At 39.8% G+C, this 24,894-nt stretch overlaps 1 protein-coding gene across 4 annotated transcripts in view; it reads left to right on the forward strand.

Annotated features, from left to right (window-relative positions):
• The window catches only part of LOC149180914 (shaggy-related protein kinase kappa-like), a 228,951-nt gene that overhangs the window by 77,178 nt on the left and 126,879 nt on the right, over positions 1-24,894 (forward strand). For all 4 annotated transcript variants that reach the window (XM_089416387.1, XM_089416388.1, XM_089416385.1 and 1 more), the window contains exon 6: positions 16,373-16,447. In XM_089416387.1, coding sequence (XP_089272513.1) covers positions 16,373-16,447 — 75 coding nt within the window. The remainder of the gene's footprint in view (positions 1-16,372; positions 16,448-24,894) is intronic.

Genomic DNA, 24,894 nt, shown 5'->3' on the forward strand with positions numbered 1-24,894 from the left:
CGAATTTATTTCTACTATAACATGATAGACTCAACTGTTGATAACCTAAGATGAAAATGCAATTGATCAAGTCGCCTATCAAGAAAGTAGTTATCTCTCAATAATAAATATGACTTCAGTAACAGCGATAAAATTAAAGTAGTAAAAACCTTACATCAGGCTTGGCTTGTTGCTAAAGCAGGTATGATTATATTAGCCTACCGGAGTTCAAGTCCCCTAGGTATATGTTAGCCTTACATGAGCTGAAATGGCCGCAAAAGCGGTCTGGGTGTCACGATGAAGAGTGCTTGTAGCCGTAGTGCCAATGACTTTCCGCTTCAATGTTGGTCTTCTAAGGCTTTGGGTTGGGATACACTTAGCTTGGAGAATTCACTAATAGTCAAAGGAAGTTATTCAAAAGAGTGGTTGTTTGTCACAAAATTGCGAACAAGATTAGCATTGGTATAAGAACTGGCTAAATAAAGTATTAAAAGCTCTGGGTTCGGATACACCTCCTTGGAGAATTCACTAATAGTCAAAGGAACTATTAGGAAGTTATTCAAAACTAGAGTGGTTGTTTGTCACAAAATTACAAACAAGATTAGCATTGGTATAAGAACTGGCTAAATAAAATATTAAAATTTTAATTAAACAAATATATGGTCACATAGATTGTTGCAAATCCAAACCATTAGACATCAAAGTTATGTTGGTTTAATCTTAATTTTTTTATAAAGTAATTAGAATAACTTTGATTTGGTTAGCCCCTAGGGTGTATAATAGTTGGCAATAGAGTATATTGTTAAGGCACTCCCTGTGATGTTGCTGGTTCAAACACCTGATTAGTCCCTGATGTTGTGCGAGCGCTGTGATGGTATGCATAGAGGTTATAGTGGTAGCAAGCAGAATCAACCCCATGTCACACGAGTATGAGCCTAGCCCAGTTGTTGGTTTTGCTGGTGAACAAACACTCTCACACACACACACACACTTTGATTTGGTCATTGATAGGTTTATCATTTGTGGTCTACATGTTCAAGGTATTGGAAACCCATGTTATTTGTTGTGATGAAGCTTATTTAAGCATTGTAAAATGCTTTAAGCAACTTGGTGTTTGGTGGGTTTGGTCAAAGAAGTAATAGATCTCTATTTGGATGCTAGTTTTTCGAATAAGAGTTTCCAGGGTAAATATTGACTCTATGTTCTTGTTTGTGTTTATTTTGCCTATCTAGTTCTGCTATTTCTCTCTCTTAGTTTTGATATTTGATATTAGAGGTAGGAAAACCTGGATTCTCTACTAAGAGTGGTTGGATGATAGGAGCCATGGAGGGAGTAGATGGTATGTTGGTAATAAAATAGGTAGATGCTTCAAGCATCACATGCTTGGGCATACACTTGTGAGAATTTCTAGAGCTATATTTAATAGCATGTGTATATGGGCACATGGCTGTAAGACCTATTTGGGCATGAGTACCCTAGTTTGATTACTTACACAAGTGCAAAGTTAATGTTGATTTGTTTTAGCTACTTTTAGTTTTCACGGCCTATAGTTAATTTTCAGTTTTAACTTTTGAATCTAGATACTAATCAACCAATCTCACTCTTCACTATGTTTGAGTAATTTTAATTTACTATTTCAAACTTCAGTGTCTACTACTTAGTATTATTTAGGTTTTGTTATTGTTACCGCTCAAACTAGCAGGGGATCCTATAGAGCAACTACTAGGTCAAGGGGTAGCAATGGAGCGATAGCCCAGTGTCACCACAGCTAAGGCTCCCTTGTCTTTATGAACTTTCACCGATGGGAGGAGACCCGGTATAAGAGGAATCACAATGATGAATGGATCAATGATCAGATAAGGAGTGATTCCTAAAGCCTATTCACAAGAGAGACTCAATTAAATAGCTTACTTGCTTGAGAAGCAAGGTGATGGGCTCTCTAAGAAGGGCTATGAGGATACCTTGGCCTAGGGTTGGAGGATATGCCTTGACAAGGGGCTTCCTAGACTTAAGGATCCTTATGGAGAAATGGATTCTATGTAGTCCTTGTGGAATTTGAGTTATAAAGTTGTGGGACCACAAAGAACCTAGGTGGACCCAAACTAGGTCAAGGGTATGGAGTTGATCGACCAAAGAGGGGCTTGACCTAATTAGGGAAGAGAATAGGATCAAAGAACTATTTTTCTTTTGAAATTTGAATGCAATGATCCAAGTGAGGACACTAACCCAAAATCAACCTAGGGAGAGAAATGATCCTCGAGCTAGGGCTTGTGATATCTCGAGTGCTCAAATTTGGATTACCCCTTGCGAAGATCCCATTGCAGCTGTGGACCAATTTTCAAGGTGGTTGGATGGCTACAAAAGATTTCGTGTGATGTCCTAGGAGAGCTTTTGGGTGTAGGCCTAGAATTGGGAAAAGTCAAGGAAAGAGAGGGAATTTGATCACCAAAGGAATATGAGGATCAATACCTTATTGCTTGGGCTTAATGGAGTCAAGATACACATAAATTGAGAATTTTTGTGTGCTAAGGAGTCCTAATTGATCTTTGCTAGCCTCTCTAAGGGCGAGAACTAGGTTAACATGGATTTATGCTTCAAATTTGCCAAAGAGATGAAGCTCTCTTCAAGTACAACACATGCATTAAATCACTTATTCAAGGTTCTCGAAATAATTTCGCATTTACTTTAACCCATACAAGAATAATGATAATCATAACATGCAATAAACCAATGAAATAACAAGAATAGCATCAAAATTTGACTTTCATGAGAGAGAGAGTATATCCATTCATCAACTTCGCATTAGAAAGAAGCTCCAAAGACAATATCAAAAATCCAAACATCATAGTCCATCAAGAAAGTTCCAAAAAGTTTACCCAACAAAAAGTGTGAAAATATCTCAAGAGAGACCAATCCAATCCAAGTGATGATGAGAGAATGAATCACCTCTCATCTATTTATAGAATCTCTAATGAATTAGATTTAGCTAATTTGGCCTAATTAAGCCGCAAATAATAAAATATTGTGCTATAATAACACTCTTTGGTGACAAGCCCACCAAGATAACTCAATAACATAAGAATAAGCTTCTCAAGAGGGAAAAATGATCATTATAGTGAGTTGTTGGGTCTTTCGGGAGGCCTAATGAAGTCCAAGGGGTGCCATGATGTGAAAATGGACTCCAAACATAGTGTACAAGGGGTTGGCCCCTTGTTTTCCAAGCAAGAACCTGTGGTGCTCCCATGTGGGTGTGGGGTTACAAGGACATCCTCATGAGTCTCGAAGTGGATTGGAAATGCCTGTAGACCATCTGTAAGGGCTAGGATGACGACATAAGGCCTCCCTTTGTAGTGGGAGACATCCTCTGGACCCTGGAACATCTGTCGAGTGTATGGTGCAAGTGTGGAGCCGACTGGGCATAGTGAACTAGGTGCATCATCCTCATCCAAAAGGTGGAACACCAGCAATCAATGATTGGTGCTGGGGATCCATGAAGTAATCTTTACTATGGTGGAGGCCCATGGCTCTCAACGCTCACCCTACAATTGCCCATGTGGCCCTTTGGAGGGCTACAACCCCATATAGGGAGACTAAGCCCCCAAATGGATACCCACCTGCAATCCTGCATAAAATCCAATGCGCCCCCTTGCCCTCCAATACAACAAATCATTAGAATAATCAAGTAAAAGAGTTTACAAATCATGGAATCAATGAGGCACTTCATGGTGGCATGCCCTTCCATTGTGGGCTTTGGCATGTACAAGTGTCTCCAAGCTCAATAAGGGGGTTAAGCAAGCACCTTATTAGGTGGTTTCAACCTTTAAAGGGGGTGACATGTCCATGGTACATCCATCAAATGGAAGGTGTCAAGTGATATAATAATGGAACGGAGTGTGGTCAAGGGAAGAATCCAGGCCACATGCTATGGGACAAAGGGGTAACTATAATGAGGGAAGCCCACACTTGGGTATATGAGTGTAGGAGGGAGCAATCATGGTACATAAGTTACCCTGACCTTTATTTTTCCACCTTTTTTCATATGCCTTTTGCCTTTTATTGGTTTTTCTTCGTAACTACTTGGGGCTTGAGGGGATAAGAGCATGCTGTGTGGTATATAACAGTAGATACCCCCATTTAAGGTGGGTATTTCATTTCCTACTAGGGGTTGCGATAGTCATGGGTTCTTAAATGTGGAGGGGGCTCATTTAGGGCCTACAGGAACTAGGGTGATGGCCATATATAAGGGATAGAGCTTATGCTTGAGTTTTGCCCATGTGCTAAATTTGTGTGTCCCAACCATCTTTTGCATTTTGTGGTACATTTGCTGTTGAGAGTGTCCAAATTATGTTTTTTCTTTTCTTTTTCGCTGCATCAACCTCCGAAGCATCATTTTAGGCCTGACCCAAGGTGTGGGCAAGGGGAGGGGGAGGCTAACACTATGTGGACCTGGATGGGAAAATGATGATTGGGGTTAAAATGAGTGGAAATGGGCAATGTATATGATGTCGGGAAGCGGGACCACACAACCAAAATAGAAATTTTTCATGTAGTGCCAACCCTAAAGCTAGTGGCCAGTAAAGGAGATCCCATGGGACTAGAATACAAGGCTAAACACCAAATCGGGCAGAGGAGACGAGAGCACAGAACTAGCCCACTCTTTTTGCTGAATCCCCCCACCAATCCGTGTCAAAAAATGTCCATGAAAATTAAACAAAGTCACTCAACTAAACTAATGAAAAGTCATACCTTTGGGGTTGGGAAGCCCACCTTCAAACATACATTCATAAGTTATAACAGACGAACGATGGACCACATGGCTGGCTCAGGTGGTAGAGAAAATGGCACATCGAGCTATCTGGTCGTTGCAAGGGGCTGCTGGCTGAGCACTATCTAGGAGATAAAAATTTCTCCTATGCATACTACCCACAGGTAGTGGGTAACAGTGATGAGTTATAAAATTGTGGTTTTGATGTGCATATATTCACTGTTGAATATGACAATAACATATGAGATATGATTCAACCTAAAGTATGATAATAATAGTGGTGATTGATGAATAGTGTTTGTATTATTTACAAATTTTATTTTAGTATTTACATTGAACAATGATGAATTTACATGGGATGAATTGTTATTGTTGGTATTTTTTTTTTAACAACTTTAGAGATCCCCATGGTAGGGACCCTGAAGTCCTTCCTTCCCAATGAAATTCCCTTTAATTTTGGGGATGTCTCTGCATTCCCCCAATATGCGATTCCCCTCTCTTGCATCCTAAAAGCTTGAGGGAACTTTGGGAAATACATAAACATTGAGACTGTAGATTACCTCTAGAGTCCAAGCATCTTCATCCTATAATGAAATGAGTACGTAGCTTATCTAAAGCATGTCCACAAGTGTTTCAAACCTCCTATTCAATGACACTTAAGGACTGGGTCAATGAGTGAGATTTGCTGAGTCTATGTTTTTTGGCCCAACTTGTCTTTATAAGCCTAGAAATGATCCAAAAAGTCCTCTTTTTCACTGCTTTCACTTGCATATTTTCACACATACCTCATCTGAACCTGAAAGTAATTGAAAGGAAGATGATATATCTAGGTCATCCACATCAATGGTTTACGACATACGAAGCAAGTTTTGGTACACAAGCAAAAAACAAGGCTTCATAATCATAGTTCTGGCAGCAACAAAGCATCTAGGGCAAAGTGTCCAGCATTTTCTCAGATTCGAAATGATTTTTTGAGATAGAATCGAGGTCTACAATTCCTTTGTTTACTGCTGTTAATCTTTTTTTGGGAAAAAATGTGATTTCTATTCATAGTTTGAACTGACATTACATTTTTCATATCTTTTTTGCACTTGCACACAATTAGGACTCTGTTTCTATCCCTTTGTACAAAAAAGATGTTAGCCCCAAATTACATTTCTTTAAGGGTCCTTACATCTTCCCATAAAGATCACTCAGCTACAATCTACTATATAAGCTAAACACTAATGAGAAAATATTTTAGCAAGTCCTGCACCATCATCGTAAGCATAAATTTAGGTTTTATAATGCTTTTATTCTATATTTTTAATGGTTTTCTACTGCTGCTGTTTCAGTTTTCTTTTCTGAATTATTTCTAAAAGAGCTTGCAGCCTTTTGAAGCACACATTAGACACAGTTTTTTACCATAATAATCTAAAGCCATATCAGAAGTTTTCCATTAACACGAGGATTGTCAAATGCCAAGGGAGAAATATTTGCATGAAATTATTGTAAGAAGGTTACAAGGGTTGTAAATAGAGTGAAATGCAAGTTTTTCCATCAATAATATAATGTGGATGCGGGAGCATCCAACCTCCAAGTCAAAAATACATTTTGACTAGACTTAGGGGTCTTTCATTTACCAAGGGAGTTGGTTCCCTAATTGAGTTCAATTGTCAATTATTTGTAATTTTCTATGTTTTTAAGAAGATTGTAATATTAATGTAATTGGTATGGAATGAGATCTTCTTCTAAGAAGAAGTCTCGGGAGGTTGAGTGAGTTAGAGAGATCTTGGGATATGATAGATTTCTTGAGAGGATTTTGTGGATCTAGAGGATTCTTAGGAGCTTATTAGTTGAGTGAATTGTGGATTTGAACTAATTCTGGTTCAAGATCCTTTTGTGTATTTTTGTAAGCAAAAAAGGCATTAGGGGAATCCATCGAAGAAAAGAGGAGAGACTAGAAAGGATCAACGCTGAGTGTGGTCACGAGGCCAATAAGGGCCAATACAATGTAAATTTGGCCAGAAGAGGGCCTTTTGTAAATTATGTGCATATATATTCATTAATAGAGGAAGCACTTTGTTGTGAGTTTTGAATGCGTGGAATTGAGCCTCTGTTCTTAATGAGTAATGTGTCATATTTAGTTGAATGAATTCCTGTGGTTGTAACTGGTGAGAACGTTGCAGAATGTTTGTAGTGAAGCTCATGAGGGATTTGCGTAGCAGAAGGAACCCACAAGAGCCTACAAAGATCACAGAGGTCGGGAAGAATAAAATTCTTCCTGAACGTAGCCAGAGTAGTGTAGAGGAAGCGTGGAGGCTATAAACGGCCGGAAGGAATTCATAGAAGAGTGCAGTGGAAGTCTGGAGAGATACCTGTGATAGAGGAGCAGTGCTGTGGTAGCTAAGAGCTTGATGAAGGAAGAGCATAATACTTAGTTTTTCCAAATATCAACAGAAGATCGTCAGTTGGCAGAGGCTAGGAGACGGAACTAAAGTTTTGTCAGGGTAAAGGCATTAATTAACAACACCGACTTGAAGGTTCTTCCCGAACGATTGAAGATGAGCGCACAAGGGAGTAGCTAGGTTGATGAGGACTGAGATGACGTGTAAGGTCACCAATAAGAAAGTAGCTGGGCTAGCGTGGAGCACAAGTGGCACCGTGAGCGAACATTGACTCATCTCAGAGGTCAATATTTTATGCATTATTTGAAAGAGTCAGGTTGACGCGGAAGCCAACACAAGTAGGACTCTTTGCAAATCGATTCCAAACACCAAAACTCCAGAGGCCGGAGTTGGTGATGGGACTTGCTTTTTTATTGCTTGTATCTTCCTACACTACGGGCGTATGGGTGATGCCTCTAGAGATTTGAACACAAGGCGTGAAAAGCCGGTGTGCTGCGAAGAGTGTGTATTCGAGGCTAAAGAGACTAACGGGGGCCTGTGGACTGACAACTATTGATGAAGATTGAGGACAACATTTGACAGGAGAAACTTCGTTACCTGGAGTCTATCTCCTGGACGAAATTCTTTTGAAATTCTTTGTGCACATCTTTGGACCAGCCAAGATGACGTAAAGCAGGGCTGACGTCTAAAGGTGACGACATAGAGTGTGCATTGGTTGACGGGATCAATGGTGGAAGTAGCAACAGGCTGACGTGTCCTAGGCGATTGGAGCTTGTACATAACATGTAAGAGCCGGGGCCAAGGTCATAACCCTTGGTCGCTACAACATTGGTAGGAGCTTAGAAAATACAGGAAAGACTATGAGCCATGACTCGGACCTGCATTATAAAGGAAAGGTAAGGGACATTGTGCTATAGAACCTCCGTTCCACAGTCATGACTTGTGTATATTTATATGGGTCTGCGTGCATATTGCAAAGAATTTTGGCTGCGGTGGTTCTTTATGAAGGATTGGGTTGGAACCCCGAAGCCATACAAGGTTTGGAATGAGTTAAATCACCCATGAACGGGTCGACATTTGTGTTTGTTTTAAAGGGTCTGAAGTTGAATGACCCACACCCTCATGACTCCTCTCACTTAGAATTTAAACAAATAAGGAAGAGATTTATCTCCCTTAAGTTGGGATTGAAGGAAGCACTTTTTCTCCCTAAGCCGGGCCTTGTGGGAATTTAAAGTTAGCATATTGGCACAACCAGTAATAGCCATGCATCATTTGGTATTAGAGCTAGAATTGTCTGTGAACCTTAGAATATAGAGGTTAAATTATTTGGAGAAGCAATGTAGAAAGAAAAGAAGACATAGGACAAAAATCTCTTGGCGAAATAGAGTTGCAGATTTAATAGAGTGAATCAAAGGAAGATCTTGGCACAACTGAAGTATGATGTCTTTATGCTAACTCTGGTCATGAAGAATTTTGTTTGCAGGTAACAAACAAAAGGGAGGTCGATAACAACCATTATAGCAGCTGAAGTAATAGAGGAAGAGGAAATTGTGACAGAATCCCAACAATAGATGAATTTGTTGAGATGAGGACAACATGAGTTCTCAAAAGAGGAAGTGAAGAGGTGAGTAGTTGAAGATGCAGAAGCATAACAACTTTGAAAGTTGAGGAGCAAAGGTGCTCGAGAAGGGGTTCTAGTGTAGAGAACCAGTGAAAAGGAGAGGCCAAGAGGTTGACTTAGTATTGGTGACAAGTAGAGGACTCGTTACAAAGGTGGAAGAAGCTTATTGCAACTCACACGTGGACAAAGCGAGTTTACAAAAGAACGAAGAAGTAAGGATGACTACTGATAGTCACACCAAGGGTTCAAAGAGAGGTCACAATTAGACTGCCAAAGCAGTTGGCATGAGGCAGATGAATGATGAAGAACTTGAAAAGGAAATGACAGAGTTGAGGGCAGAATTCAATAATATAAAGAAATTATTACGAGACCAGGGATCTGGGTGGATAATGAAGAATAAGAAGGTGAGATGGCCTTCATTGCAAGTGAAGTTGAGACAAAGGATGTGTGCTAGATTGAATGAAGAACCCAGAAAAATCGAGTGTAAGGTGGAATTTCACTACTGTGAACGAGAGAAGGGATCAATCCTTGGAGAGAATGAAAGTGGTGAAGATGCTGAGAAGAGACCTTTTGAGAGTCTCACAAATTGTTTGAGATTTATCAATTGGCTAAAGACGGTGTTGCTCTTTGTATCCTCATAATGTGCTATCATTTCTTCCCCTAAAATTGACCAAGTGACAAGTGGTTTACGCGGACAAAACCATCAATACCATACAAACTGATTGGGTTCTAAATATAAAGATGCAATGCGTACCTTTTGTGTGTGTTGCACATCATGGAGATCAAAATATTGCTCCATCTTAGTATCCATGTTACCGAATTCTTGCCATCAAACTTCCTCATATCGATCTTTGGAATGTGGTGGTTCTTAAACCCAACACCGGAGTGTCTAAAATCATAACTCATATTCCTTTTGTCCTCATCATGATTTTCATGGATTACCTTGTCAACACTGTGAAGCCATTCTTGCAGCGACTTTGTCAACCCTTCCATCTTGACATCCATCATTGCTTCCACATATGCTTTTAAACTATCCTTCAAACCTTCCATGTCTCTTTTTATTTTTACTTCTAAACCATCCATCTTAACATTCATCTCTTCCAATTCATTTTTGGTTACTCTTTGTGAGAGTGAAATTTGTTGCACTTGGTCTCGTAATTTTGATATATCATGTTGCATTTCTTCCTCTTCTTCATGTGTTATAGTAGAGCTTTCTGGTTGCTTATTGGGAGTATCCATTTTTTGTTTTGAGGCATATTGGAACCAGATAATGATATCTATGCTTTACTATGCCTTGATTTTTCAAACAAAAATTATGCAAATTCAAAAAAATACACACCTTTTTCTTCTTACTTTTTGGAGCTTGATATTGAAACTGTTGTATCTCTGAAATTTCGGCCTCCTAAAGTCAGAAATTCGGTCTTGTGGTAGCACTTTGAGTCTTCTTAACAATGCCACAAGTCAGACTGGGATTGGATTCTTCAAGAAAGAGTTATGCCCTATCTTCGACGATGACTTGATTACAGACTAGTTTAGTAGAGCGAACTTGTACGGAATGCCACGTGTCATTGTTTCGACCTTCAGACTAGAAAAATGATACACAAAAAACTATTGTCCGTGCAATTTCAGTAACTTTTTACAAAATGCAAATCGATGCTCAGAAAGGAAGTTATGACGATTTTCCCTAGGTCACCTGTTTGAGATTGGATTTTGGAGTGTGCAAAAACCCTAACTTCTTCGGACCATATCTTAGAAACTGTAGCGAACAAATATCTGAAACTTTTACATGAAGTTCACCAAGATTTCTACTCCATGTGATCGAAATTTCAGCTTCTGAAACCTTGTAGAAAAAAATTATAACGAAAATGCCAAGGTGACTTGTTTGAAGCAGCGAAACCCTAGAATCCAAAGCTTTGAAACCAAATGTTATGCAACTAACTCACAAAATAGAAGAAAAGATAGATCAATGACTTGAAAAGTAACCTCTTTGAGGGGCAACCTCCTTTACATCACGTAAATGAACAATACTTGGATGATACAAATGATAAGACCTCCTTGGTATATATAGGAGTTTATGGGGTCACAATATAATAAGAGCCTACATAACAATAATAATGTAAGGGCACAACAATAACAATAGTGGGCTTCTATAGGGAACAACAATTACAATATGGGGGCTACATGGGCACAACCATAATAATAGGGAGATACAGTAACAATAAAAATAAGGGGGCTACACTAGTATTATAGGGACCTAACAAGTTGTGGGCAAAAGTGGTCACTACTGCTTGTTATCTTGTAAATTGATCACCATCTGTTACAATAAATTGTAAAATCCTTGTTACCCACCATTTTGTGGGTGATATCCCTAGGAGATTTTTTTTTCTCCAAGATGGTCCTCAATAGACAGCCAACGACCCCTTGCAGCCATCAGCTAGCTCATTGTGGCATTTCTCCGCTACCTAAGCCAGCGATGTGGTCCCTCGACCATCTGCCATGATTGTATGTTTGAAGGTGGGTCTCCTGAATATAAAGGTATGCCTTGTCATTTTGAAACTAAGTATTGTAGTTTGCTTATCATGGACACTTCTTGGCATGGATTAATGGGGGGATTCGACAGAAAGAATGAGCTAGGTTTGTGCTTCTATCCCCTAGACCCCTTTTAGGAATTAAGCTTGGATTCTAGTCTCGTGCGATCTCTTTTACTCACCGTTTGGTTTCAGGGATGGTATTTCACAAGAAACCCTGATTTTGTTTTGTGGTCCCGCTCCGTTATTCGCTTATATTACCCTCTTTGCATTCATTATTAACCCATCCAACATTTTTTCCCGCCTGGGTCGACATTGCTCCATTGGGTTCACATAGGGTTAGCTTGCCCCATACCCTTGTCGACACCTTGGGTCATGGCTTGGAATGAAGCCTGAAGGTTGATGCAGCTGAAAAGAAAGTTAAAAGCATATATGGCCACATTCAATAGGAAAAGTACCACAAAATGCAAAAGATGGTCGGGACAAAAACATTTTAGCATGTGGGCAAAAGCCAATACATGAGCTCTACCCCACTATCTTGGCCATCACCCTGGTTCCTACAGGTTCTATGAGCCCTCTTCAACATATAGGAACCCATGATTGTCCCAACCCCTGGTGGGCGATGAACCGCCCCACCTTAAAAAGGGGATTCCACTGCTATATCTTACACATCATGCTCTAATCCTGTGAGTCCCGAGCAGTTAATCAAATAAAATCACAAAAAGGAAAAAAAGCATAGAAAAAGGGTGGAAAAATCAAGGCCGGAGCACCTCATGTACAACGATTGCTCCCTCCTATACATTATAAACCCAAGTGTGGGCTTCCCTCTTGTTAGCTACCCTTGCACCCCAACATGTGACCCAGGTCTACCTCTTTTCATCCCCTATTTCATTCACCATATCTGTCACATGCCACCACCTTTTGAAGGATGCACCTTGAATATTGTCCCCTTTAGAAGTAGAAACCACCTAATAGGGTGCTTGGTTAACCCCATTTGGAGTTCAGGAGACATTGGCACATCCTGAAGCCCATTATGGAAGGGCAGGCTATTATGAAGTCCCCATTGTGAAAATTCCTACATCAAGGAACCCCTACTGCAACAAAATTGAATTTACTTCTCCTACTTGATTTTAATATACATTTTCAAGTTATTTTCTGAAAAATACTGAAGTAAATTACTTCTGCAGCCTACACCAATTTAATTTGATTACATGAAACAAGAAATTGAGCAAAGAACAAGATACATAGGACACCGTTATTTTTGGATAAAATAGTCCCCAGAAAAACCCAATGCGGGAAAACCGGTGCAGCGACTCTAAGGGTTTTATATTGTTAAGAAGTAGTTCTGAATACAATGTTGGTTTCCCTCCCAACAATCTAGTGACAGAGAAAAATATAATGGCGGAAAACTGAGTGAGATTACCTCACTTTACCCAGTAGTTTCTGGCTGATTCAACAACAAAACTGGCTAACCCCAACTATCTCTGCGCTGGCCCTGCGTCAGCCCTGCACTGTCTCTTCTGCCTCCTGGAGCTTCTGCGTCAACCTCTCCTGGCTGTTCCGACAACTCCCCGACAATTTCATATTTCTGCGTGAGGGCAACCTCACTTCTGTACTGGCCCTTCTGGCTCTGCGTCAGGCCTGCGTGGGCCCAAACTAACCCAACGTCAGTCCCTCTAGATGTTGCGCTGCCTCCACTAGTGGCTCTCTGCCTCTTTGCCCAGTATTCCCGAACTATCCTTGCCCCTCTGTTGCAGAATGATCACTCAGTTCAAATTTCTTAGCTTCCTAGCCCCAGAAATTGAACTCCAGATCAATTCGTTCTCTCCATGTGTTTTTCTAAATGAACCCCATGCCTCTTTCTTATACTTTTCTCGTTGAGACTTCAACGACCGAGATTAAGTCTCTAATCAATGACTATGATTAAAACTCAACTTGATCCGCTTTCTAGAACATTCTGACCCATATTTTGATTAATACCCATTAATACTTTAATTTTATTAAGTTTAGACTTAGGAATCCCATTAAAAATATTAATTATTTTAATAAAATACAATCCGGGTGGAATTTCACCAAACGGTTTTTGGGTTCTTTAGAACTCATGTGCCTTAGCCTCTCCACCAATTTTCATGGCTAGAGCACATCTGATGCTACCAAAAATTAACACCCATCTGTGGTCCATGATTAAGTAAGCTCATTTACTCAATTTCTCTAATGACTTGTTGTACTGCAAGGCTAGGGGATGCATTGGATCTTATGCAGGATTGCAGATGGTTTCCATTTGGGGTTTGGTCTCCCTTTGTCTCTTGCGGTGAGACACATCCTCATCTGGACACTGGAACCTCTGCCAAGTGTGTGGTGCAAGTGTGAAGCCGACTGGGCATGGTCATCCAGGTGCATCATCCTCATCCAAAAGGTGGAATACAAGCAATCACTGAATGGTGCTGGGGGATCCATGAAGTTCTCTATACTATGGTGGAGGCCCATGGCTCTCAACACTCACCCTGCAAGTGCCACTGTGACCTTGGAGAGGGCTTGCACTCCGTATAGGGAGACCAAACCCAAAATGAAGAACCACCCGCAATCCTGCATAAGATCCAATGCATCCCCTTGCCCTCTAATACAACAAATCATTAGAGTAATCAAGTAAAAGAGCTTACAAATCATGGAATCAAATGGACACTTCATGGTGGCATGCCCTTCCATAGTGGGCTTTGGCATGTACAGGTGTCTCCAAGCTCAATAAGGGGGTTAACCAAGGACCCTATTAGGTGGTTTCAACCTTTAAAGGGGGTGACATGTCCATGGTACATCCATCAAGTGGTAGGTGGCATGTGATATAATGATGAAATGGAGTGGGGATCAGGGGAAGGCTCCAGGTCACATGCCATGGTACAAGGGTAGCTATAATAGGGGAAGCCCACACTTAGGTATATAAGTGTAGGAGGGAGCAATTGTGGTACACGAGCTACTCTGACCTTTGTTTTTCCAACCTTCTTCATATGCCTTTTACCTTTGATTGATTTTTCTTCACAATTGCTTGAGGCTCCAGGGGATGAGAGCATGATGTGTAGGATATAGCAGTAGGTACCCCCTTTAAGGTGGGGAAGTTCATTTCCCACCAGGGGTTGGGACAATCATGAGTTCCTTAATGTGGAGGGGGCTCATCTAGGGCCCATAGGAACTAGGGTGATGGCCATAGATAAGGGGTAGAGCTTATGTTTGGATTTTTCCCACGTGCTAAATTTGTATGTCCTGGCCATCCTTTGCATTTTGTGGTACATTTCCTTGTTAGAGTGGCCAAATTATGCTTTTTCCTTTCCTTTTAGCTGCATCAACCTTCGGGGCAACGTTCTAGGCTCGACCCAAAGTGTGGACAAAGGGAGGGGGAGGCTAATCTTTTGTGGACTGAGCGGACAAATGTGGACCCGGATGGGAAAAGTGATAAATGGGTTTAGAATGAGTGGACGGGAGCGATGTATATGATGTCGGCAAGCAGGACCACGCAACCAAAATCGGGATTTCTCATGTAGTCCCAACAGTAAAGCTAATAGCCAGTAAAGGAGATCCCATGGGACTAGGATACAAGGCTAACCACCAATGGCGCAGAGGAGACAAGAGTACAAACCTAGCCTAGTCTTGCACCGAATCCCCCCACCAACCCATGCCCAAAAGTGTCCATGATAAGTAAGCAAAATTACTCAACTATATTAATGAAAAACCATACATTTGGGGTTGAGAGGCCCACCTTCAAACATAAGATCATAACAAATGGGCAAAGGACGACATGGATGGTTCAGGTGGCAGAGATAGTGGCACATCGAGCTATTTGGTGGCTGCTGGCTGCCTGCTGAGGACCATCTAGGAGAAATTTTTTCTCCTACAGATATCACCCACAAAGTGGTGGGTAACAATACCAACATCTCATACCCACACTTTTGCTAACTTTGGACTATAAGATATATGTGTAAAGCAGTACATCACTGGCTTATGAAATAATAATTTAGAAACTTGGATTTCAAAATTGTTGCCTACATTATTTCTTGAGTATGTGTATTTTAGCTTGTAGTTGCTTGTCAGTGTTTCGTTTTGCAGGCTACAATGTCTTTCGAATTATTGCCTCACAGATATTTCCTTGCAAAATTTAACCGTGTTGAAGTCAAAGAAGTCTTATCATGGATACTTATTGTTGCTTATCTCTTGAACAGAGGATTCACTATAAGCAAAGTTGTTGCTTATATTGCTTTTTGAGTATGTGTATTTTAGCTTATAGTTGCTTTTCAACTACTCATTTTGTAGGTTACAATGTCTTTAGAAGTTTTACTTCGTAGATATTTCCTTGCAAATGTTATCGTGTATTCTAAGTAAATGAATTAGTTTTAATGGGGATACATGTTGCTGCTCATCTCTTGAACGGAGGATTCATCGTAATGGAGATAATTATATTAAACAAGGTAGAACTTTAATTGTTAACCATTACTAAAAATGGATCAATTGCAATATAATATTATGTGAAAACAGGATAAATCTGCAAATGCTTACTAATATTAACAATGGTAGCAAGATTTCGTCGTATTAGCCCTTTGCTGTATGGAAATTCGGCGTCATTTCAAAATTTGGTGGATTTTCCGTACAAGATTGATATAGTATGGTCAACATACTTTTGGCTGTCTTGGATAATATCCGTTTAGTCTTTGATTCTCGTCTACTCATAACCCCCTAAATAACAGCCCAAATCCCCCATATATATATATATAATTTTATCCTTATTTTTAAGGAATGAGTTATTTATATGATTTATTGCAAAATTTTAAGAGATAAAATTCTTTTAAATTTTGGACTGAATCCATTCTTTTATCTATGAGATGCATAGTTCCTTATTCAAGTCTTTTCCATATATTTTGGTTCATATTTATTCTGTACCGAATCTTATTCAAACTTGTATGATATTAACGTACCATGATATCAAATAGGTGAGAATTGTCAGTGAATGCGTTCATGAGTGGAAACATACTGATTTGACACATTTTTCAGTTTTCTGTTGTTGCTAAGGAATATGTTGTCCTAAACTTGAGTTTTTGTTAATATTCAGATTTGCAGATCACTTGCATATATTCATAATTGTGTTGGTATTTGCCATCGTGATATCAAGCCACAGAATTTACTAGTAAGTAAATTTACCTGTTCTTTCATTCAATGAAGAGGGACCTCTGTTTTCTTATTCTTTTAGATGTTTATCTGGAATCAGCAAAAATAGTCACCAGCAAAGACAATGGATATTTTCTGGAATTAGTGGGATTTGACTTGGATGTTAAAAATTGCAGAATTGTGGCTAGATCATTACTTTTGTTTAATTATGTTAAGACACAGTTACAATGAAAAATTACTAACGTTATGGCTAATTAGAGTTCATGTTGTTATAAACAGAAAGAAATAAATTATTCACAAGTAGCTAGTATTGTATTTAAGATAATGAAAGCTATGGGAAAGGCCAGATGCTTCATTAAGCTGACGTGCTTCTCTTTTAGACACTAAATGGTGTCAGTGTTGGGCCTCATTTGGGGGCAGGGGTGTCAGAACTCCACATCAGGAGTGCCCCGTATGGGGTGGCATCCGTTTTAGCAGCATGCTGGCCAACAAGGGTTCAGAAGTGAGCAACTTGTATATGTAACCCATCTTCTGATTTCATAACAATTCTTCCTCTCTGTGCATATGCAAGAGCTTTGATTGTGCTATTTTGGTGTATTTGAGCAACAATTTGCTTAATTAATGATGAGTTGTACTTGGGATGTTGAATTTAAGCAATTAATGGCGCACTATTGTGGAATTTCAATATTTTGAAGAGAACAACACCTTTAGTAGCTACAACAACCTCATTTCTAGGTAGCTAACCATGGGGACTCATCCATAGGGCTTGGGGTCTCCATTGCATCCGATGTGTACTTAGGTGATGTGAGTTAGTCCCTAATTTTCTAGTGGACTGTGTTATAATTTTAATTTGCAGTTCACTTTACTTTTCCTGTCCATTTTTATATAATTCATAGGAGGCTTGGACATGTGTGATCACCCACCTAATTAGGTATAATTTAATGGTAACCCTAGGAGACATGGTCAAACATGATCACTTTCCACTAAGTTTATACCTCTATAAATAGACAATACAGTGAACAGTGTACCAGTACATTATGACAATCTCCCTTCTATGTTCATGTTTGCCCTCTCTCTTGGGTTTTCTGTTCTTGTATGTGAGTATTCATATTGCTGTTTTGTGCCTATTTCAGTTGGTATTAGAGTCTTAAGATTAGGGCCATTTAGAATTCTGCAATTTTGGCATCCTTAGGATTGTAAGGGTCACTTTGTCAAGCAAGCTCTGGGTCTTATCTCTCCCAAAGTGACCTGCTAATCCCCCTTCATGCAACTGCTTGATCAAACTCTTACTCAACAAATCGTCAGGAATACACAACCTATTACCTTTGATCAAGTGTCTTCCTTGCAAGGAAATGTCCAATTCTGCACTTCTGTCCTGTGCAATTGAATTTTTGCAACTCTCCGCAATTTGTATGAAATCCCTATCTTGCATGTACAACTACGCTATCTCCTCAAATGCAACCAACACTTTTTTCTTATATTCAACATCAGTTTTCCACTGTCTTGCTTTCCTTGTTGACTTGTGATTCAACACAAATGTATAACTCTTTAGGAATTCTACCCATCTCATGTGATTCGCATTCAAATTTATGTGATGATTAATAAATTTTGAGGTTTGATGAGTTGTATACAACACAAATTCTTCTGGCAGGGAATGTCTCCAGTGCTTTAGGATTGTTTCACAACATAGAATTCCAAACTATGTGGGATATATCTTCGTATCTCATTCAATTTCTCATTGTAAAATGCTAGTGGGCTGGCCTCTTGGCTAGGACTGCTCCAATAACTATTCGGCTTGCATCACATTCCACCTGAACCATCTTCTCAAAATCAAGTAATGCCAACTCTAGGGCCTTTCGTAATTCTTTCCTTCAACATCTCAAACCTTCCTTGCACTCACTCGCTACGTTGAAATTTCCACACCAATGTTACTTGGGAGCGGGAGCGGAAGCGGGGAGCGGGAGCGGAAGCGGGAGCGGGAGCGACCATTTTCAGAAGCTCCCGGTTTGGGAGCGAATCCCGGAGCGATTTTTTAAAAATATATATATTTTTTAATTTTTGATACATATATGTCAACAAAAACATGTAGAATGATGAATTAGATATAAAAAACATAAAAAAGCATAGATTGAACCATATAACAACAATCATCTAGAAGTTATAATCTTCATCAATCACGTCCGCAAGTTAGTAACATAGTAACATACAACATATTGAGTCTCATGATTCATCAATCTTAAAGTTTCAAGCTTTCAAAATTCAATATATAACATTTATCATCATTGATCACCAAAGTTGTACTTGTAAGCTAAGTGTAACCATTACAACAAATAATATCTAACATGAAATGAAATGTTATAAAATGAAATGAAATGAAACAACTTTCAACTTTCATGAAGCATCATATTCATAATTCATTACTAATGAGTTATAATTGCCAACTTCAAACTTAAATTGTCATATATTGTTTAAAAAAATATCATAATAAATATGAAAGAGTCAATAGTTATAAAAGCTACTAGAAACTAGAAAAGAGAAGTAAATCTATTATCTATTTCTTATGCTTGGGCCTCTTGCCACCACGAGAAATGTCTAATTTTTTAGTCTTGTTGCAAAATCAGGATCTTTGTCATTAATATCACCCTCCAAGCATTAATATCCAGAGGTATCTTTGTCATTACCTTTGTATCTGTATAGGGATCTTTGTCATTAATATCACCCTCTAAGCATTAACATAAGATAGAAAAAGCATAGCATGTCAAGTCAAGATTTTGTTTGAGTGATGCGTACATTTTTAGAAGGGTCATGATAGAGGAGTTCGACAACCAATGTCACTAACATCAAGGTACATAGAGGGATTGGTACTCTTGATTAAATATGAGTTCCATACCCTAATACATGACAAAATTCAATGGAAACATTGCAATCCCCCAATCCTGAAATCCTGAAAAACTGATAAGTCTGCTGGATTTTGAATGAAATCTAAAATTCTACTTTCTCCATATGAAATCCAATGAGGACGAAACCACTCTCAAACATCCTGAGTCATTTCATGGTAATGTTAAAAATTTAAGTAAAAGGATGAAAATGAAAATTAAAGAAAATGTCACTTTTACTTTAAGAATTTAACATTACCATGAATATCATATCAATACTAGGGCCTAGACTTGATCATTAAGTTGCCCCACTCAAAAACTATTTGTTTCTTTCAAAAAAAATTGCATTTCGAACATTACTACAAAAAAAAAATGCAAAAAAGGCAAAACGCTCCCGAAAACGCTCCCGAAAAGGCAGGGAGCGAAATTTTTTTTAGGGAGCACGCTCCCGACCCGCTCCCGAGTCACTCCCGCCCGGAGCGCGGATCAGGAGCGGGAGCGAGGGGGGGGGGGGGCGCTCCCCCGCAACACTGTTCCACACCTTCATCACTGTCATAGGTGTGTGAATTCCATTGAATCCTAAAATAAACTTCCCATGAAGGTTAGCAATGCCACATAAATTTCGTTCCACATGTACATTGTGTGGTTTGGCCAATCCAGTATCACCTTCACCTTCTTTGGGTCCATGCTCAATCCTTGCCATTAGGTGACAAATTTCAAATATAATAATGCTTGCATAAAGAACTTAAACTTTTTAAAGTCTATATGCAGCTGCTCCCTAGTGAAAACTTCTAGCACCATCTTGACACCTTGCAACTATTCACCTTTGCTTTTTATATAAATAAAAGAATCATCCAAGTATAGAGCAACAAAGTTACCTAAGGATGCAACACCTTAGTGATTAGCCTTATAAATGTTCTTGCTGTGTTAGTAAGAGCTAAAAGAATTGCCAACCATTTCTAGAGTCCATTCCTGGCTGTGAATATTGTCTTCATTCATCTCCTTCCCTAATTCTAATGTGGTGATGGCCACTTTTCAAAACAATCTTTGGTGATATCTTGTGCCACTCGAACTATCAACAAGTCATCAATCCTTGGTAAGGGGAATTTGTTCGTCACTGTAATCTTGTTTAGTGCTCTTGAGTTACTACACATTCTCCACTTGTAATCCTTCTTTGTTGTTAACAATGTTGGTACGACAAAAAAACTTATGATCTTCCTTATCAATCCTCTCAACAATAAATCCTCAAGTCATCAATTCAGTGTTTGGTGTTGATTTGGGGTAGCATCGAATGTGCTCTAGCCATGAAAATTGGTAGAGAGACTAAAGCACATGAGATCTCCAAGTCCCATAAATTGTTTTGGAAAATTCCTTCTGGATGAAAAGTTATTAAAATAATTAATATTTCTAATGAGGTCCTAAGTCTAAACTTAGGAAAATAAAAGTATTAATGGGTATTAATAAAGATAAGGATGGAAAGCTTCGAAGAAACGAAGAGCAAGTCTATTTTAATCTTAGCCGTTGATTAGGGACTTAATCTCGGTCGTTGATTCATCAACAGAAAAGTATAAGAGAAGGCTTGAGGGCCAGTGGGAAATACATTGAGGGAGACCAGTTAGTTCGATTTCTGGAGTGGAGTTTGCTGAGAAATTCGAACTAGAGCTCTGGAATGCAGCAAGAGGTAGCGAGTACAGAACAAAGATGCAGGGACAGTGCTGGAGGATCAACGCAGAGATCAGAAAGGCAGACGCAGAGCCACTTAGGAAGATGTAGAGGCAGCAGGATTGCACAGTCATTGGAGGGCTTGCGTGGGTGACGCAGAGAGGCCGAGCGCTGACACAGAGAGGCAGAGTGATGACATAGAGGGCCTGGGAGCCGTGCAGAGGCTAGCTAGTTTGACGGTGAGCCTAGTAGAGGTGCCAGAGAATTTATCTCTGTTTGGTGAGCCAGTTTGGCACCCAGTGTACTCAGAAAAGCTGCTTAATAATAAAAATCCTCCTTTGCGGCACTGGTTTTCCCGCATTGGGTTTTTTCGGGGACAATTGTCCAAAAATATCTGTGTTGATGTGTTTGATTCTTGTGCATGTATTTGTTTCTGTATTATGGTGTGATATCTGCAGTAGAATTTATTTTAATATTTAATAAATGGTTTTCGTAAATAACTTATTGGAAAATAAGTAGGTAAAATAAATTTGTTGCTGCAGTGATTGAATTTTCACATGGTATCAGAGCAAGTAATCAGAGACAGGAAGGGAAAATCAATCATGGGTCGAGATCATGATGCAAAGACATCTACGTTAGGGGACTCGCGCAGAGAGGCCCAGTGTTGATGCAGAGAGGCAGAGTGCTGACACAGAGGGTCTGGGAGCTGCGCAAAGGCTAGCTGATTTGACGTTGAACCTAGGGGAGGTGCCAAAGAATTTATCTCTTTCGGGTGAGCCAGTTTGGCAGCCAGTGTACTCAAAAAAGCTGCTTAATAATAAAAATCCTCTTCTGTTGCATCGGTTTTCCCGCATTGGGTTTTTCTGGGGACAATTGTCCAAAAATATCTGTGTTGATGTGTTTGATTCTTGTGCATGTATTTGTTTATATATTATGGTGTGATATTTGCAGTAGAATTTATTTTAATATTTATTGAAGGGTTTTCGTAAATAACTTATTGGAAAATAAGTAGGTAAAATAAATCAGTTGCTGCAGTGATAGAATTTTCACATGGTATCAGAGCAAGTAATCAGAGACAGGAAGGGAAAATCAGTTATGGGTCGAGATCATGATGCAGAGGCATCTACATTAGGGGACTCGTGCAGAGAGGCCCAGTGCTGATGCAAAGAGGCAGAGTGCTGACGCAGAGGGTCTCGGAGCTGCGCAAAGGCTAGCTGGTCTGACGTTGAGCATAGGAGAGGTGCCAGAGAATTTATCTCTTTTGGGTGAGCCAGTTTGGCAGGCAGTGTACTGAGAAAAGCTGCTTAATAATAAAAATCCTCCTCTGCTGCACCGATTTTCCTGCATTGGGTTTTTCTGGGGACAATTGTCCAAAAATATCTGTGTTGATGTGTTTGATTCTTGTGCATGTATTTGTTTCTATATTATGGTGTGATATCTGCAGTAGAATTTATTTTAATATTTATTGAAGGGTTTTCGTAAATAACTTATTGGAAAATAAGTAGGTAAAATAAATCAGTTGCTGCAGTGATAGAATTTTCACATGGTATCAGAGCAAGTAATCAGAGATAGGAAGGGAAAATCAATTATGGGTCGAGATCATGATGCAGAGGCATCTACGTCAGGGGACTCGCGCAAATTTTTAGAAAATTGCACAAGAGACAGTAATTTCGATTTCTCTATGCTGGCTTCCAGATTGGAAGAAGAAGTTGCTTTTGTGAGAAGCTCTGCATCATTAGAGGTATGGTATATAGACAGTGGAACCTCCGGCATATGACAGAAATCTGGGAATGTTTCTCAGATTATCAGGAGGAAAGGATGAATTTTTAGATCACCATGGGGAATAAGGCAAAGTGTACCCCAGTAGGGAAGGGTACCATAGTTTTTCAAACAAAAACGAGAGAGCGGTCCCGTGCTACCAATGTGCTGCATGTACCAGGAGTGGGGATGAACTTACTTTCTGTATCGCAACTTCAAGGCAAGGGCTATGACATTTTCTTCATCAAGGAGAAAGTATACGTCAAACACCTGAGCTGGAAAAAGAAAGTGCAGATCAGAATCAGAAGTAACAGGTTGTATAGGTTACAACTAGAATAACCAATGGCACTGATAGGTAGTAATGGAGACAAGGATTTGAATGAACTATGGCAGAAAAGAATGGGATATTTGCACCATGGGGCTCTGAGAATTCTCAGGAAAACTGTAACAGGAGTTCCAGATCTTAGTACAGAACGAGATGATGTATCTAAAGGATGTGCTCTGGGCAAGTTTGCTAAAGCAACATTTCCTAGAAGTAGAAACAGGGCCAAGAGTGTACTAGGATTGATACACTCAGATATTTGCAGACCTATGTCCACTAAAGCTCTTAGTGGTGCCGAATACTTCGTCACCTTCATTGATGACCACTCAAGGAAAATTTGGATTTATTTTCTGAAAACCAATGACGAGGTTTTCTGTCGATTCAAAGAATTCAAGGCTCTGGTGGAGAACTTGACATGGAAGAAAACAAAAGTTTTGTGCTCAGATAATGGTGGAGAATATGTTGATAAGGAATTCAATGATTTTTGCACTAAGGAGGGCATCAAAAGAGAGTGGTCAACTCCTTACAATCCGGAGCAGAATGGAGTAGCGGAAAGGAAGAACAGGACTGTCGTGGAAGCAGCTAGGGCCATGATGTATGATTAGGATATGCTAAAATTCCTGTGGGTAGAAACATGCAACACGACAATGTATATCCAGAGTAGAACTCCTCATAGGGCACTGGGCAAGATTACTCTAGAGAAAGTCTTCATCGGAAAGACTCCTGAAGTCAGCCATTTCAGGATATTTGGGAGTTTAGCATATTGTCGTATACTCGAAGATAAAAGGAAGAAGTTAGATCAAACTGCAGCGAAAGGATATCTAGTGGGATATAGCGAGAACGCTAAGGCATTAGAATCTATCTTCCAGGGAGCAGGAAGGTAGTAATTCGACGAGATGTGAAGTTCATGGAAGATAGGGCCTTTAGAAAATCTCGAGAAATGCCTTCCGAGGAGCAGTCAAAAGATGAGCCGTTGGTCAAACCACTTCAACCAACGGAAGCCAAGAATTCTTCCTCGGAATAGGAAGAATCACAGGAGGAGGAGGAGCTAACATAAGCACCTGCTACCAGAGGAAGAACGAGCAGGGAACTTCGACAGATTTTGCGAGATGCAGAAGATTTCATCGGTGCACCAAGAAACAATAAAAGGGAGCGAAAACAACCAGATAGATATCAAGCATTAGTAGCTCAGGATGGGGAGCCTTCCAGTTTTTAGGAGGCTGCTCAACATCAGGTTTGGTTGGATGCGATGGTAGAGGAATACAACTCTATAATGGTGAACGATGTTTGGGAGGTAGTGCCTAGGCCTCAAGATAGATCGGTGGTAGGTTCGAGATGGATCTACAAGATTAAATATGCTGCAGACGGTAGTGTGGAAAAATACAAAGCCAGGTTTGTGGCTAAGGGGTATGCTTAGAAGGAAGGAATTGACTACGAAGAGACCTTCGCCCCAGTAGCCAGGTATACATCTATTAGAATCGTGATATCTCTTGCAGCACAGATGGGATGGGAGATTCATCAGATGGATGTCAAAACGACATTCTTGAACGGGGTAATAGAAGAGGAGGTATACATTGAACAACCAGAAGGCTTTGAGACACATGAGAAGAAGTCTCATGTATGTAGATTGAAGAAAGCCTTGTATGGGCTGAAACAGGCACCTAGAGCATGGTATGGTCAAATTGATGGCTACTTGCAGAAGATGGGGTTTGTCAAGAGTGACACAGATCCAAATCTCTACTATTTGGTTGTAGAGAATGAGCCTCTAATCCTAGTATTATATGTGGATGATCTCTTCCTGACAGGATCATCTAGGCTCATCGAGGACTGCAAGAAGAATCTAGCCAC

The sequence above is a fragment of the Pinus tabuliformis genome, chromosome 3_2 (assembly GCF_031772625.1).
Source record: "Pinus tabuliformis cultivar Carrire ecotype Pingquan chromosome 3_2, CPIR1, whole genome shotgun sequence".
NCBI lineage: Eukaryota > Viridiplantae > Streptophyta > Pinopsida > Pinales > Pinaceae > Pinus > Pinus tabuliformis.